The 16,247-nt window shown below is 40.0% G+C and overlaps 1 protein-coding gene across 1 annotated transcript in view; it reads left to right on the forward strand.

Annotated features, from left to right (window-relative positions):
* LOC123363250 (immunoglobulin alpha-2 heavy chain-like) overlaps positions 1-14,437 on the forward strand; it is a 40,365-nt gene extending 25,928 nt beyond the window's left edge. Inside the window, exons 4-7 of the mRNA XM_045004123.1 lie at positions 3,991-4,090; positions 10,913-11,218; positions 12,313-12,384; positions 13,567-14,437. Of these exons, the coding sequence (XP_044860058.1) occupies positions 3,991-4,090; positions 10,913-11,218; positions 12,313-12,384; positions 13,567-13,709 (621 nt within the window). The 3' untranslated portion in view covers positions 13,710-14,437. The remainder of the gene's footprint in view (positions 1-3,990; positions 4,091-10,912; positions 11,219-12,312; positions 12,385-13,566) is intronic.
* The last annotated feature ends 1,810 nt before the right edge of the window (positions 14,438-16,247 follow it).

Genomic DNA, 16,247 nt, shown 5'->3' on the forward strand with positions numbered 1-16,247 from the left:
TATATGGAATAGATATAATCCTTTTAAAAAACTATGATAATTGATCCGATAATATGATTCTCCATTTTATTTTTAAAGATGATTTCCAATTATTAAAATGGTTTAGCCATGTTTGGATTTAAGGGGAGAGAATTCTGGGTCTTTAATTAGGCTTATTCTTCCCTCTAGATACAGCTAAATGGTCCTTCCTGTGTGCCTAGTCCCTGACACAAACAAATATTTCTGAAGAGCAAATGTTTTCTGTTAGGGAATATTTCTGATTACAACAAATGGCAGAAATTAACCAAACTAATTCTCATGAATATGCCCAATTTAAGAGCTATATTCTACCCTCAATCTATTGTTTTCATTTGGACCACTATCATGGAATGATGGCAGCATGCAGGCTTAATTTTATAACCTCAGCCTGTGGACCCTAATTTAAAAAGTAATTTGTTCCTTTCCACAAGTTATTAGAAACATCTAATGTAAACCATATTGAATCAGATTAATTTCAGGGACAGATTATCAATTACATGTTTGTGCGCAGGAATGATAGTTAGATGTCTAAGTGTCTTTTGCCCCTTTGAAAATTTTCCCTATGATTTTCACATTATTTTACATGCATTTTCCCTTTTTACTATTTTATTGCAAAGCCAGAAAGAAATTTAAATAGCAAATCAGATTTTTTTTTAAAGCAACAACTACTGGTTCATCAATATAAAGATACTAGATCTGTACAGTATTTTGTAAAGGATTTGCTCACTGTGATACTTCTAGTGGCTATAGCTTCAAAGTATTTGGCTCTGGTACCAAGCTCATAGTAACAGGTAAGTTATGTGGTAATTACAGTAATGCAAAGATAAACACGCTTATTGTGATCATAGAAAAGCTTTTTATCATAGGTAAGGTCAACAACTGTAAGCTCGATCTTGTGAAGTACTGAGCATTTACTGTGAGGTGCTGAACACCATCAATTCCTGTAGATTTCAGTGCAGGTCAAGGTTGTTAGCACCTCGTAGGGTCTGATTCTGAATGCATCAACTTTTCAATCCCAGAGCAAACCTGCAATATTTACTGATAGATTTAAAGTAGATTTTTTTTCAAGTTAACTAATCTTTCTAAAAATCAGCTGTTTAATGACACTTTTAGAGGATGTGCCGCCATAAGCATGCTGGTCCTTGGTCCAGAGGCAAAAATTCATGTTAACTTTGATATTACTCAAATTCTTTCACTAAAATTCATAAACATGCATAAAACCAAACTGTGAAATAAGTAACCTCATGCTTCTCAATTAAAACAAAAGAAGCAATCTCTGAAGTAGTCAGCAACTTCATAGCTGAATTCCTGTTGCTAGATCAGTGTAAGTGAAAGAATTTGGCCCTAGAGATTGTCGTCTTGTGTGAAGTACCTTAGCTTTGCCGCAAACTGACACTTGCAAATATTCTTAATAGTGTTTAACAATATATACTTGGGGCCTGAGTCTTTGCCTTGCTCTTGGAAGCCATTTATGCTCCTGAAAAATTGATGGGAAATGTTCCCATTCTGATTAAGTTGAATGTTACACCCAGTTTGCATTGGTATAACTGACTGCACAAACACAAGATAAAGGAAAATCAGGTCCTTACCCTTCAGACTCATGCTCTGCACGTTTATATAAATCAACTAGAATTGCCAGTCTCTTTTATACCTTAATTCACAATCAAGTACCCCTATAGCTCTCAACTAAAGGTAATTTTTTGTAATACTGCCGACTAAAATGAATATGCTACCATAATTAATTCTAAGCATATCAGATCAGGGTCAGCATGTTGCTTTAAGTGAATATTCTATGGACAAAACTCCCATAGATTTACCAGGTGTTTTGACTGTTTAAGAAATGGGTAAGCAAGTCTGTAATATGTGTAGATTGTGATTGCTCACTTGATTTATTAGTGTATTAAAACTGTAGGATACAATAAAATATTTTAGCAACAAAATATCTTCTCAAAGAGAAATATCAAATATTGGGTAAGTAAATTCCTCCTAAGAAAAAAATAACACTAACATCATGGAGATATTCAGACTTTGGCACAATTCTAAGTAAAATCAGTAGCAATTGTGGCTGTTTGTGCCAGGCTGAAGTTGACTCCAGAATTATGAGAGTCGGGGCTTTTCTGTTCTAAGAAGATGAGGTGAAATCCTGACTCCACAGAACTCAATGGCAATGACTTTTCAGCCAGCATTTTACCCATGTTGTATAACCATACTTCTTAGCAGGGACAACATTATTCACAAGTATATTGAACAAGCAGAAATTGCTTATAAAGTTATATATACTTAGCAGTTCTGATTTTGCTCTCACGCTCGTCATTCCTCTTTTTAAACTGACTTCGCTCCATTCATTTAAAATGGAGTTACTACAGATTTACATCAGTGTAAGTGAGAGCAGGGTCAGGACCTACCAGAATTCTTCAGAATTCTTGCTTAGTGGAATAGATGAGTAAAAAGATTTGGAAACAGAACCAAGCTTAATGCTTTCAACGAGCATGACATAGGAATAATGATGCTTCTCATATTGTATCCATTAAAGTACATCTAGTCATCATTAAAGAAGTTTACATTAAAATGGTATAACTGGATTCTTCTGAACACACTATTATAAGGAAAAAAACTGGCAGGCTCTGTGCAGAAGCCAAAGATTGAATTGAATGTGGAGACTGAACTATCCCCTCTCATCTCTAAAGGTTGTCCTTTCAGGACAAAATTGACATGGCTTGGTGGGCTGGTGTGAAGAAGCTTTCTCTGCCCCTGCCTCTGTTGTATCTATCCTGTGTAGAAAGGGATTCAGTCTACAATGCTATCCGTATGGCAACTTTCAGAAGCACTTGGTCATTTTATTTTAAAATAAGAAAAATAATTCACCAACATTTTACATTAAGTTTCATAGCAGAAATAAATGCAAAAATATTTGGCATGCTTATTAAAAGATAGACCGAAAGATCATATCTCACATTATATTATGGAAGTTACTTGGTTTTTTATAAAACAAAGTGCATTAAGAACAGAGTGATCAGTGTAGATCATTAGTTATAAAGTACAAAGGAGCTACTATTACTGATAATTATTTTGATGATAAGATTCTCAAGTAGTCTAGGGTTGGTTTAAATCGGTTTCCTGCCTTTTGAAATAGTTCTAGGTATTGATTTTTGACATTACCAACTAAATATAACAAACTCTTTACAGAAAAAATATATAAGTATCTGATCCAAACTCCATTGGCCCTAAAACACCAAATCCAGATTTATGGCAGAAAGTGATGTGCAGTTGTGAGCAAAGAATCTTCAGAGGACAGGTGTCCTCCTTAAAAAACTTCATCATGATAGGCACTGCTGCTGGTACTTTTAGCAGAAATATCAAGAAGTTAAGGGTTATAAAGAATATTTTACTATCTCATCCTTTAGAGGTGACCTTTGCAAACAGATTTCAAATACACTGTTAGGACCAGGTGACAAATCTAGGATTAAATAAAATAGATTCTCCAGTAATAGTCCAAAATCACCCATCACAATTTACAATAGCATTACTAAGCACTGGACGACTATTGTAGAATGCTGACATATTTTCCATATAGGTAGTTTCCAGTGCTTTCAATTTGGCACCTTTCACAAGTACTACATTCACTTTAAAAGAAAAATAGAAATTTCAAGTGAGGCTGAGGGATCCCAGCCCGAGGAAATTCTAAGCCTTAGGAATGTAGAACGCATTTGAAGTTTTTGACTTAATTTGCATTTCTGCTCCTAAAGTACTCCAAACATCCAATGCAATCTATTGGAGTTTGGAGTGTCCGAGGAATACATGATCAAGCATTTGCCATTTTGTAAGGAAAAGCCATTTAAATCAGAAGTCTAGTATATTAAAGTGATTCTATCAACTTCTGTTCACAACTGCACATCAAATAATATAAAGCTATATTGGGCCACATGGAAGCTATATGGGCCAGACCCTCCGTGGAACTCCTTTCATTTCCAGCAGCTGAAGATCTGGCCCATGAGTTTTTGCAAAGCTCATGAACACAGTGAGAACAATGATATCAAAGTCTTCGGCTCTGGCACAAAGCTCATTGTTTCAAGTAAGTTCTATAGTAGCATTGAGAAAAAGTTACTTGTGATAATATAAAATTAGAAACTGCCAAGCACAATTTATTCAAAAAAGATAACAAACAATGGAAACATGATATGTAATGTATAGTAGAAGATTGAATGTTTTTACTATCTAAACGTGAGGTTAATGTACAGAATTCAAAGTAAAACGGATTAGTGATCACATTGACTATTAATTATTGACATAGAATTTTTTTTGCTCACCCTGAGTCAAAGCTGGGTTGTTCTCTTGTGTAGGGGTCAATGTCCCAGACAAGGAGAACATCCACAGTTCCATCCAGTGTGGGGTGCAAGCCAAAAAAGTAAGAACAGTGGGGATCGGGGGTAGTAGAGTGGTGAGGGCATGGAATAGCCAGTGGGTCTGTGACTAGGGAGATCAGTGAAGGGTCAATTATTAAAGCTCCTGGCCTATGATGTTCTAGCTAGGTTGGGGGAAAGATTTCATCTTCCCATCCATCATGTAGCTCTCTTAGAGAAACCCCCTTTACTCTCTTTAGTGTGGTGACCAGGATTTAGCCTCTCATATCACAAGTATGTATTAGTCAGGAGATGTAAGACGTTAGGGGTGAAATCCCGGCCCTGTTGATGTCAATGGGAGTTTTGACATTGGCTTGAATGGAGCCTGGATTTCATCCTATTTTTTTCTCTCTTATTAAGGGCATAGGAGCAGGTGTAAGGTCTGGGAGAAAGGATGTGCACGAGAACCAAGAGAGCCAATATTTGTGAATATTGTATATGTGATTAGTATGGTAATTTTCTATTGCACAAAACCAATTCAAATTCATACTAAAACATAAATACCATGGCATAACAGTGGAGGGGTGCAGGAATAAAAGGGCCTGATCCAGCATCAAAATTCCCCATATTTTTAATAAGTATAGGATTAAGCCTGTAACATGCATTGTCAACCCAGTCCTGAGAGGTTGTGATTAGCTATTGATTTCGATGGGAGCTGAGGCTCCTCGGTACCTCAGGATCAATGTCCCTGTCAGTTTTTGACTAATTTAGTCACACTGCATGCGAGAGCGGGTTTCTTCCCTGATATATTGAAATACTGTTGTCAGAAGACACGGAATTTTCCAAATTTTCAACAATTAAACGAGTGATTGTCCTCAACAACAAAAACAAGCAATATGAAGGAAGATATTCTAACATCTTTATCAAATTCTCCTCTGGTTACATCAGTACAACTCTATCTTTGCTCTGTCGAGAATTTGGCCCAACATATTTTGTAGCCTGTCTATTTCAGCGAGACTCTACGCAACATGTGCTATAGAAAGTCGAACTGGGATTTGGCCCCTGTTGGATAACGTTCCATAGGGTTAGCTACATTTCAGTTGCTAAAATATGCATCTCAAAGTATCTTTCTCCTTTGTCATTGAGAGTTCAATAAGAATATACTCAATCCCCAAGCCTACTGGCCTTTTACAATTCCTTTTAATTATACTGCACAGGAAAGCAAAATTGTATTAAGCAGTTTTACATTTGAAACCGTTCAGGAAACCATTCAGAATACTGTTTGGTGGGTGGAAAAATGTCATGAAACATCTTGAGAAAAGGGGATAGGTCACAGTATATTGTAGAATGAGAATTTTTTTCTAATTATATGTTTATTTATATTCGGATTTTTAAAATGCAACCATTCGACCACTCTGACAGTACAGGGAAAATACACACTGAAATTTAACTGTAATATCCATTTCCATCAATCCACTAGATAAGAGAAAATAATTCGAGTCCAACATTAGGTCTCAACTGTCAAACAGATCCTCTCTGTCTGTGAAATGAATGATTTTCTTTTAAACAGAATTTAAAAAACTACCAAATTAATATTAATATACAGTATTTGAAAATAACAATGTAAGCTCACCCTGAAAAATACATTGAATTCTTTGGTAGAATTAACTGGCTCTCAATTGTCCCTATTTAGCAATATTTGTTCAGATATGGTCCCTCTGAATAGAAATATCTTGGGCAGTTTTTGTAGTAAGTTGCAACACTGTGGGAGCTACGAAAATCTTTGGAACCGGCACAAAACTTGTCGTAACTAGTAAGTTTTCAGACAAACTATATTAAATGTTTCATAATGGCAAAATCTATCAAATTAAGCTCAATAATTTATCTCAATGCAAGAAATGTACCCTGACTAAAATTTTATTAGGAGTGTAATAATTTATTAACAACACTAATGTTCGTGAAATCATAAGTCACTGACCAGCAACAGAGAAATGTTGTAACAATCCTTTTCTCTTGGGTGTAAATAACACCAGGTGCTGAGCACCCTCAATGTCTGTTGGTTTCAGTGGGAAATGAGAAGCATTCAGAACTTTACAGGCTCATTCAGCACTTTGCTGGACCAAGCACATAATGCAAAATTAAAATTACAAGCACACCATTAGCTTATTTTTAAATATATTCTGATGGCATAATGGACTTTGTTCTCAAATAGTACATCAGCATTATTTACGTATGATAGTTTACCTATAAGTGCCAGGCAGATTGTAAACACACAAAAATAGTTAGCAGTGAGTCAATTACAACATACCTCTGCAATCCCCACTTTAGAAAACCTCCCATTGAAACTAATAGGAATTTATTCTGAGCAAGGAGTGAAACCAAAGGGTACAAGGTCAATTGCCATCTTAAAAAAGAGAAGTGATACTTAAAATAATAAAAATATATCAAGTATATTCTCTTACATCATGCCTTCCTTGTTAAAAGTTCAACTTGAATAAATTAGAAAAGTGAGGTGTTTTGAAAAGATAAGTTGAAACAAAACAACAAGTAGCTCCATACTGGAAACTATAATAGACTTGGAAATTACGGGTCTGATCTTCTTAAAGTGTCTTATGCAAAGCCCATTGAAGCCAAAGGAGAAAAATCCCATTGGCCTCAAGGGATTTTAGAGCAGAGCTAAAGTGAGGCCAGAAATTTAAAACTGATTTTGCTCATGCATCTGCACATTCACTTATGCAAACACACATGCTGCTTATATATGTACAAAATTCAGATTTTATATTGGATAGAAACCCATCTAACCACATGCAAATACAAAATACTATATGTGTTTGCAAAAGTGTCAACATGTAAATGTGACTGTAATTTCTAAAAACAACTAATCAGAAATGCCAGAAATAATCATTAGTTTTTGCAAAGCACAACATCACTTGGCAGGAAGCTATGTAAAGGTTTTTTGAATACATACAAGACTGAGTGAATAAACCATTTGGTAAACCTACTGTTCAAGCCCAATCCTGTATTCCTCGGTGTTTTTCAGAAAACTCTAGAATAGCCAGACAGCACAAAAATAAGCTGAAATCATTTTAGAAAAGGAACCTTCACAAGCTTTGACATCAGTAGGACTACTCACAATGCATAAAATTAAGCAATCAATATATTTTGTGGAGTAAAGGACAACTATTTTGTTAAATGGCCTCTAATTTTTCATCTCTAATTAAGTGTTGGAATAAATAGAGAATGCACAAGATACATGGTGCCCATTTGGGAACCTTCAACACTACTGTAATATCGACAACCTTCCATTTCTTCTTTGTGATGCACATTTATAAAATGAGAATGTTGCCTCGTTCTGTTGAGAATACTTCTTTGGCAGTTAGCTGGGTTGGGAACCTTATTCTCTTGGTTGTATCCCACAGTGACAAACAGGATACAGAGATTAGAGGCAGTAAAGGTATTTTGAACCTGTTCTCTTCTTGTGATAACTAATATACGGTTTAAAAAATGTATTGTTTAATGTCAGCCGTATGAAACGAGCAGACAGATAGTGATTTTAATGGGGAAGTCTTCTTTGGTCTGGTTAGTATTTATTATTTCATGCACTTACAGAAACTCAGGGATCAAATAATATTTTTATCCTTTCTAGTTCAGACTATTAATAAAAATATTTTTGGTTCTGTTTTATCCAATTTATAACAGGCAACAAATTTTTAAAAAATTATGAAGTGAGAAAAAATTGTTTTTTTTGCGATTTTTTTATCAGCTCTATTCCTAGAGTGACAAAATTAATAAAGAGGCAGAATTATTTAAAAATAATTCAGGAGACACAGCAGAAGTTAACTAATTGGCACTTCGCTAATCCACTCCAGGATTTGGAAACAAGCAGCAACATTCTTTCTGTTCCTCAGCAAAGATTTGATAGCTGAGTTCTGTTGAGAGCTCCATTATTAGTAATGCTTCATAATCAAGATTTTCAGAAGTGATTCATTAAAGTTAGGCTCCTAAATACTTTTTGCAGCATTTAAGTGACTTGATTTTCAGAAGTGTTCAGCATTATGCATAACACTGCATTACATTTGCCAAATACATGAGCAATGCATTTTAGGCTGCATCATCCTTGCTAATTTCTTAATTGATATTTGTCATTGAGGGATACATGTTACTGTATTTACTGTAATTTCCCAAAATGGCGTTCAGCAACAGGTTCCCCGAAGTTGTATCAGCTAAATCTGCAATAGAACATATCTTGTATGTTTTTATATCATTTTAAGGTGATGTAGCGGAGCGACGACTCAGCAGCGCAGCACCTCCTGCTGGCTGTCTCAGGAATTAGCTCTTTCCAGCCCAGAGCACCCTCTGCAGGCCGGTGTCTCACCTGCCGCTGGCCTCGTGTCCCTCCCAGACCCCGGTACCCTTTGCCCAGAGGTTCTGCCTACCACAGTCCCCCCTTGCTCTGGGTCTCCCCTTCCAGGGGAACCCCCAACCCTCTAAACCCACCTTGCCTCAATGGCTACTGCCAGCAGGGCCGGCTTCAGGGTTTTTACCACCCTAAGCAACAAAAAGAAAAAAAAATCCACTTCGGTCTTCGGCGGCAATTCGGCGGCAGGTCCTTCGCTCCAAGAGGGCGTGAGGGACCTGCCGCCGAATTGCCACCGAAGAGCAGGACGTGCCGCCCCTCTCCATTGTCCGCCCCAAGCACCTGTTTTCTGGGCTGGTGGCGGCCCTGACTGCCAGTCATCATCTAGCCCCTGCTCCCTGGGACCGACTGCAGTCTGTAAACCACTCATCATCAGCAAGGGGGTTAGGACCTGCTACCTTTGCCACTCTCTAGGCTGCCCCTCTGCAGCCTCACTGCCTATTTGGCCCTTTTAGAAAGGCCTGCAGCCTGCGGTTTTTCCTGGCTGGAGCTCCCCAGATCCCTCTGCCCTTCCCCAGCACTGCTCCACCTCAGGTACCCTACTCAACTCGGAGGCAGCCAGGTCCTTCCCTCTCAAGAAGCTAGAGAGAGAGTGTGTATTAGCTTCTGGCCCACTGTCCTCTTATAAAGGCCAGCTGGGCCCTGATAAGCTGGCCAGAGCTGTGGCTGCTTTCCCCGTCAGCCTACCTTTTCCAGCTGCAGCTCTCTCCAGGGCTGCTTTAACCCCTTCAGGGCTGGAGCTCAGTGACCACCCCACTACAGGTGAATAATTGATTTAAAAAAAATTCAAAATGGTTCAGTTTTTTAGTGTGGAAAAGGCTTAAAGATTACTTTTCTAACTCTCTTTTTAAAGGTGGTAACCAAGGTTCTTAAATAGTATATACAATTAGTTCAGTGCATGTTTATCTTCTGATAAAATAGTCTAGTGATATTTAAAGAGAGGTCACATTAAAAGATTTGTGGAATCTTTAATACTCTTCCCTTCAGGTACATCTACACTGTGATAAAAATCCTGTGGCACCAAGTCTCCGAGACTGGGTCAATTGACTTGGGCTCATGGTCTCAGGCTTTGGTGCTAAAAACTGCAGTGTAGTCATTCAGGCTCTGACTGGAGCCTGGGCTCTTAGACAGGGCCGGCTCTAGACCCCAGCGCGCCAAGCGCGCGCTTGGGGCAGCGTGCCGCCGGGAGGGCGGCAGGGGGCTCCGGTGGAGCTGCCGCAGGCATGCCTGCAGAGGGTCCGCGGGACCAGCGGACTGTCCGCAGGCACGCCTGCAGGAGGTCCACCGGAGCTGCAGGACCAGCGGACCCTCCACAGGCACGTCTGCAGGAGGTCCACCGGAGCCGCGGGACCGGCGACCGTCAGAGTGCCTCCCACAGCGTGCCGCTCTGCTTGGGGCGGCGCAATTGCTAGAGCCACCCCTGCTCTTAGACCTCCTCCGTCACTGGGTTTCAGTGCTTGTGCTCCAGCTCAAGCCTAAACATATACACTGCAATTTTTAGCTGCACAACCCCAGCCCTGCAAGTCAGAGTCAGGAAACTTGGGCCAGTCGTGGTTGTGCCATGGGCATGATGTACCCTTCCTCTCACTATCATGCTGTTTTTTATACACAAATTTTGGGTAAATAAAGGGGAGATTTTCAAAGTCACAAATGTTTTTAAATGAACCAGAACATAAAGCTGTACTCAGCATTCATTCAAAAAGTGTTTAATATGTTTTGAGTTTGGAAGCTAAGTTAGTGGGCACTCTCAAGGATTCTTCTGTTCCACAAAAACCTGCATTTAATTCAAGCATGTAAACTTCTGCAAATCCAACTCCCTAAAGCTGTAACTCATAAGTGGTCAATTTACTCCCATCTTCAGAATGTAATAGGCAGTAACAATATATTATAGACTTAAAGTAGATAAAATACATTTGGCAATGAGGTATCATTCTCATGCTGAACTCAGAGTTAAGATTGTGTGCTTGCGTGCAATTTGGAGGAATTGGATGCAAGGAATGAAATTGCCCCTCTCTTCTACTTTCAGATCTGTGAATTCTTTCTTTATTGTTTCAAAAGCAAAGCATGCTATGTATAATGCAATTCTGAATTTACTTAATTCCTAACAAATTCATTTCTCTCTCTAAAATGAATCCAGGCACACCAGCACGTTTAAATGACACCATGATACAGGTCCTGCCTCCTTTTACTGAACAAGATGGGAAAGTATCCTACATGTGCTTCATTAAGGATTTTCACCCAAATGTTATTAAGGTGACTTGGGAAGATCAGAACAAGAATGAAGAGAAAAATGGAGTGCACGAGGAAATTTGGCCCCCTGATGACAATCAACAGTCATACTCATTGAGCAGCTGGCTGACCATAGATAAAAATAGTAGCAAGAATTATAGCTGCAAATATCAACATGAAATCAAAGGAGGTTTTGTCCCCACCAAATCTCCAGGTATATACTGTACTATTAAAACTAGTTCTATATATATTTAGAGAGTTCACTGTTTCTTTACAATAAGACAATAAAATGTATTACTGTTCCTAAAAGGGTTTGCGCTCTCCAGGCCAATATTAGTTTCCATCTCTCCATAAGTTGGCTATCACTGAAGCTTGCTTCTCCATCAAAAGCTCAGTTTTGGCTTCTCCCCCCCAGTTTAAAATCTTTCTAGAATGAAAGAAAATGTTGGCTGAGATCCTCAGCTAGTGTAAATCAGAATAACTCCACTGAAGTCAATGGAGCTTTGTAGATTTACACCCGCCAGAGAACTGGCCTACAGTGTTTGGTTTTGAACAAGTGGTATATATTGCAACAAAAGTAATAACACACACAGCATCTAGCTTATTAAAACAGACCAGAAGAATTACACAAACCAAAATAAAAAAGATAATGCAAGAGAAAAGAGATTCAGAGATGTAATTTTTGTTTGGTTCTTATCTGAGATACAATAAATTAATAACAGCAGATACAAATGTATCTCTTTCAAATGCAATGGGAAAAAAGGGTTTATTGACCATCCTCCTCATGCACATCAAAAATACCTAAGAGATGGGCCTTAGACTGTCTCCTCATCAGGACTATTTTCTTCTGTGTCTTCTACAGCTATTAAACAACATTACCACTACGCTGAATGTCATCAATCTCAGGCTAGAGACAAAATTAGGCGGACAGGTTTTTATCTGCCGACTATACATACACATTGCAAAGGGGCAAACACAACTGAGTAATTTCGTGGGACAAAATGCATCTGGCTTTATATGACCATAAACTTGCATACACAGAAGGGCCAACGTCCAGACCCTGCAATCAGATCAGCTAGTTCAGACACAGGTGCCCAAGCTAATGCCAAAGACTTCAAGTGAGGTCGTTACAGACACAGAGGTCTGCACTGCCTGAGCATATATTAACTTTCCATATTTGAGTCTCTGTCGTTATAATACTTTTCCCATCTTTCTCTTTGAACGTCTATCAGGAAAAGTATGCCTTCATTTTCAACAAGAATTTGACAATTAAAGCCCTCTTTACGTGTTATGCTTCTCTCCTTTCAGACAAACCTGTAGCGTCTCAAACCACAGGAGGTTGTAGCCAAAAACCTGAAAACGGCACCACGGTTAGCACAGGTAATTGTGTCCCAATTCTCATTTTCTATACAATACAATTAAGAATTAAGCACTATTTGATACGGTTAAGACAAAACAGAAAATATTCTCTCTTTCTAAAAGGTCCAAACATAATTACTGTAGATGTGGAACACTGCTGTAAGCACAGGCCCCAACTCTGTGGGTGCAGCACCCATAGAAAAAAAATAGTGGGTGCTGAATACCCACCAGCCACATGTCAATCAGCTATTTGGTGCGTCCAGCTAATCAGCTGCTCGGTGGTAGGTGGGAGGCATTGGGGTGAGGGGCCAGAGCAGGGATGGGGAAAGAGGTGGAGCGAGGGCAGGGCACGCTCAAGGGAGGGGGCAGAGCGTGGGTGGAAAAAGGTGGGGCAGGTGCACGGCCACTGGGAAGGGGGCAGAGCAGAGACGAGAAGAGACAGAGCAGGGTGGGACCTTAGGGGAAGGAGTAGAGTGGGGTGGAAAGAAGAAAGTCGGCACCTGTCACTGTAAGTTAACATCTGCCGCGGGTTACCAAAAGGGTCCAAAACTTAATGCCCATGGGCAGCTCAGGTTAAACCTTGTAGAAGTCCTGCTGAAATACATGTTTTGGTGGTATTTGTTGTGCTTTGCTAACATGCCACATGGGTCATTGTTCTTTAACCTGCATGTGCCACTATTCCTTAATCTAACATTTAACAAGTTAAATTATAAAAAGTATTCAAAGCCAGAATTTTCAAATGGTGCGTAAAGGTGCTGAAAGCTTGAAGACCCAACTGATTTCAGTGTAATTTCAGAACTTCTGAAAATCAGACCACTTGATTGATCAGCTGCTTGGACACAGATTCAGAATAAACGTAGGCACCCAGGTCTGAAAATTTTGGCCTAAAATCATAGCAACAGCCTATCATAAGAAGCACTGGCATGCTTACTCCTTAGCAGACACCAGTGATACCAGTACTGAGAGTGCCTCTTTGTTTCTATCAGCTCTGCCATACCATGGGAAGGTCTGATCAGAATATAGACCTGTTTAGAGGACACAATCAGATATTGATTTATGCATAGTCTGATTAGGTGGTATAATTACTGCAATCAAATACCATGTATACCTTACACTATCACACATAGTTTTATATTTATTTTTCTTCGCAGCTAGAAAATATGCAACATTAACCACTTCTTCTTCTTCTTGTATTTTGTGTAGATATTACAGACAGTTTCATACATAGGACGGCATCTTTAATATACATTGTCCTTCTCCTGAAAAGCACCATGTACTACGTCATCGTACTCTTCTTCATATACAGGATGCAAAGGCCAATCAAGCGCCGGGGAAAAAAACCTTAAACTTCTCCTTACACCTTCCAACGTCAGCATTTGTGTCTGAAATATACTTTGCTTTGCCATAAGCCTGATCATATGAAACATCTTGCTCTAAATATTAAGACATTCATTTCAATTTGATTTTGTTGGTTATTTCTCTAATTAGCACAGATGGCTTCTTCTGCTTGAGAGTGAACAGTTTTATGTGTGACCATTTTTCCTATTTTATTATTTTAATTTTGTAACTGTGGAACTTCAAGGGCTGAGGCTACACTCCTTGATTTCAATAGGAATTTTGCACCACAAAGCCATGCAGAATCATTCACTTAGGCTCTTAACCTGCAAAAACACTTGTGCACACAAAGAACTTTTTCAATGTGGATAGGCCAACTGCACTCAGTGAAGTCCCATAAATACATCTCTACCTCGATATAACGCTGTCCCCGGGAGCCAAAAAGTCTTACCACGTTATATGTAAAACCGCGTTATATCGAACTTGCTTTGATCCGCCGGAGTGCACAGCCCCCACCCCCGAGCACTGCTTTACCACTTTATATCAAATTTGTGTTATATCCGGTCGTGTTATATCGGGGTAGAGGTGTATTTACAGGGGTGGAGTCCTAATCTGTAACTTAAAATGATTTGTCATTTCATTTCTACTAAATACATTTATTTGCTTTATAAAACAAAAACTGGCTTCTAAAATATGACTAATTTTCTTTAAGTGACAGATTAATGTATTTAAAATAAAATTCAGCATTGTAGAATTCTGTCCAGTTTATTTATTTAAAGGAAATCAGTTCTAGGAATGCAAGGGAGGGTTCTCTAGTGGTCAGAGACCCGTTTGTTTCATCCCCTGCACCCAACCATGTAACATATTTATATGGCTTTTACCACGGTAGTATCTGAATGCCTCACAATCACTAATGCATTTCTCCACACAACACCGCTGTGAGAGAAGGAAGTATTATTATGCCCATATTACAGATGAGGAACTGAGCTCTGTAGAGACTAAGTGACTTGCCCAAAGCCACATGGAAAGCCTGTAGCAGAAGAGAGAATTAAATCCGGGTCTCCCAAGTCCCAGGCTAGCACTAAGCACTAGACCAGGCCTCCACCCTTCAGCTCCAACCCTGTCTCTGTCCCCCTCTCTCATATCCACCCCTCCCCTTCAGCTCCTATCCTCCCACACATCCATGCCTATACACACCGATATACCTCCTCTGCTGCTCCCTCGAGTCCTATCCACCACCTGTTACCTCTAATCCATTTCCTCCTCTGCTGTCCCACCTGTGCCCTCCTCCCCGCACTGTTTCCTGTATCCCACTGCTTCCCACCACTTCTGGCAACCATCCCCTCTCCCACTGTGCTTCTTCTCATACTCTGACTCCTGCACCTGTCTCTTCACCTGTCTACATTCTCAGTCAGGCTGCTTCCTCCTCCTCCTCACCGCCTGGGTGCTAGTCGCATGGGAGTGGGGGCACTGATCACACAGAAGAGAGCGGGTCCTTGCTCTCACATCTGGTGCTAAAGTGGCCTGCAACAGTAATAGTGTTGTCAGCCTCAAAACTTGAGCTTTTGGCAAACACATGTGAAAAGTAGCCCCCAAAATCACCGAGGTTGGTGACACTGCTCCTCCCACACTCCCCCTCCCCCAGCAGGGCTCCAGTGCATACATCCCAACCTTTCCAGTGGCTAAAGTGGGCTCTGGAGATGAAGGGTCAGATGACCCCAACCTAAGTGGTCCATGACCCCATGTGATAGGTCATGATGCCACTTTGGGGGGGCTGGGACAAACAGCAGGTTGGGGGGCGGTCAAAGGACAATCCCACAAAATCCAGGACTTTGGGGAGTTCTGGTAACATAGTCACTCCCTCCCTGCAGTAACCCCCAAGGGATGTACACACACAGGCTGCTGCTGACCCTTGCTCCTCCCTGTACCTGTGGCTGCAGCAGCCCCTTCTCACACTGCTCTCTCCACTGCCTGCCTGGCTCTTTGTTTCCTGGTACCCCAACCTCCCGCCTCCTCCTCTCCCTCACATGTACTGAAATCAAACAAGTGTGATGGCTAATGATACAGCTATGTCACACTTGTCACCACTGTTACGGGCCGGGAGGTTTGCCTGTTATATGGCCCCTGCTGGACCTCAGAGAGTTAGGTCACTTTGATCAGCTGCCGCACATTAACAGGTTGTGACTTCGCTTTGAGCCAGTGGGTCCAAAGGTGGCCGTGACCATGGAGTGACTTGATCTGTTTTTACCATGACTGTGTTTGGCAAAGGTATAAGCAACTGAAAACAGGGTCTTGGAATGGGAAGTTTCAGGCAACGTTAACTTACAGGCATCTATCCCTAAGTGTGCCATCTATAGTTAAAATGTTTGTCTATATCACTCACCTTGAAATCCAGGCCCTGCCAGTATCTGTCTCTTACCACTTCATCCACCTACAACAAACCCATTTTTATTAAATGTAAACACCCATGTTAATGTATAATTATGGCTGCACATTTAAAATACAAAAAGGAGGAAGAGAGAGGATAATTCTTCTATTTCTCTTTTATT

The sequence above is a fragment of the Mauremys mutica genome, chromosome 2 (assembly GCF_020497125.1).
Source record: "Mauremys mutica isolate MM-2020 ecotype Southern chromosome 2, ASM2049712v1, whole genome shotgun sequence".
Classification (NCBI taxonomy): domain Eukaryota; kingdom Metazoa; phylum Chordata; order Testudines; family Geoemydidae; genus Mauremys; species Mauremys mutica.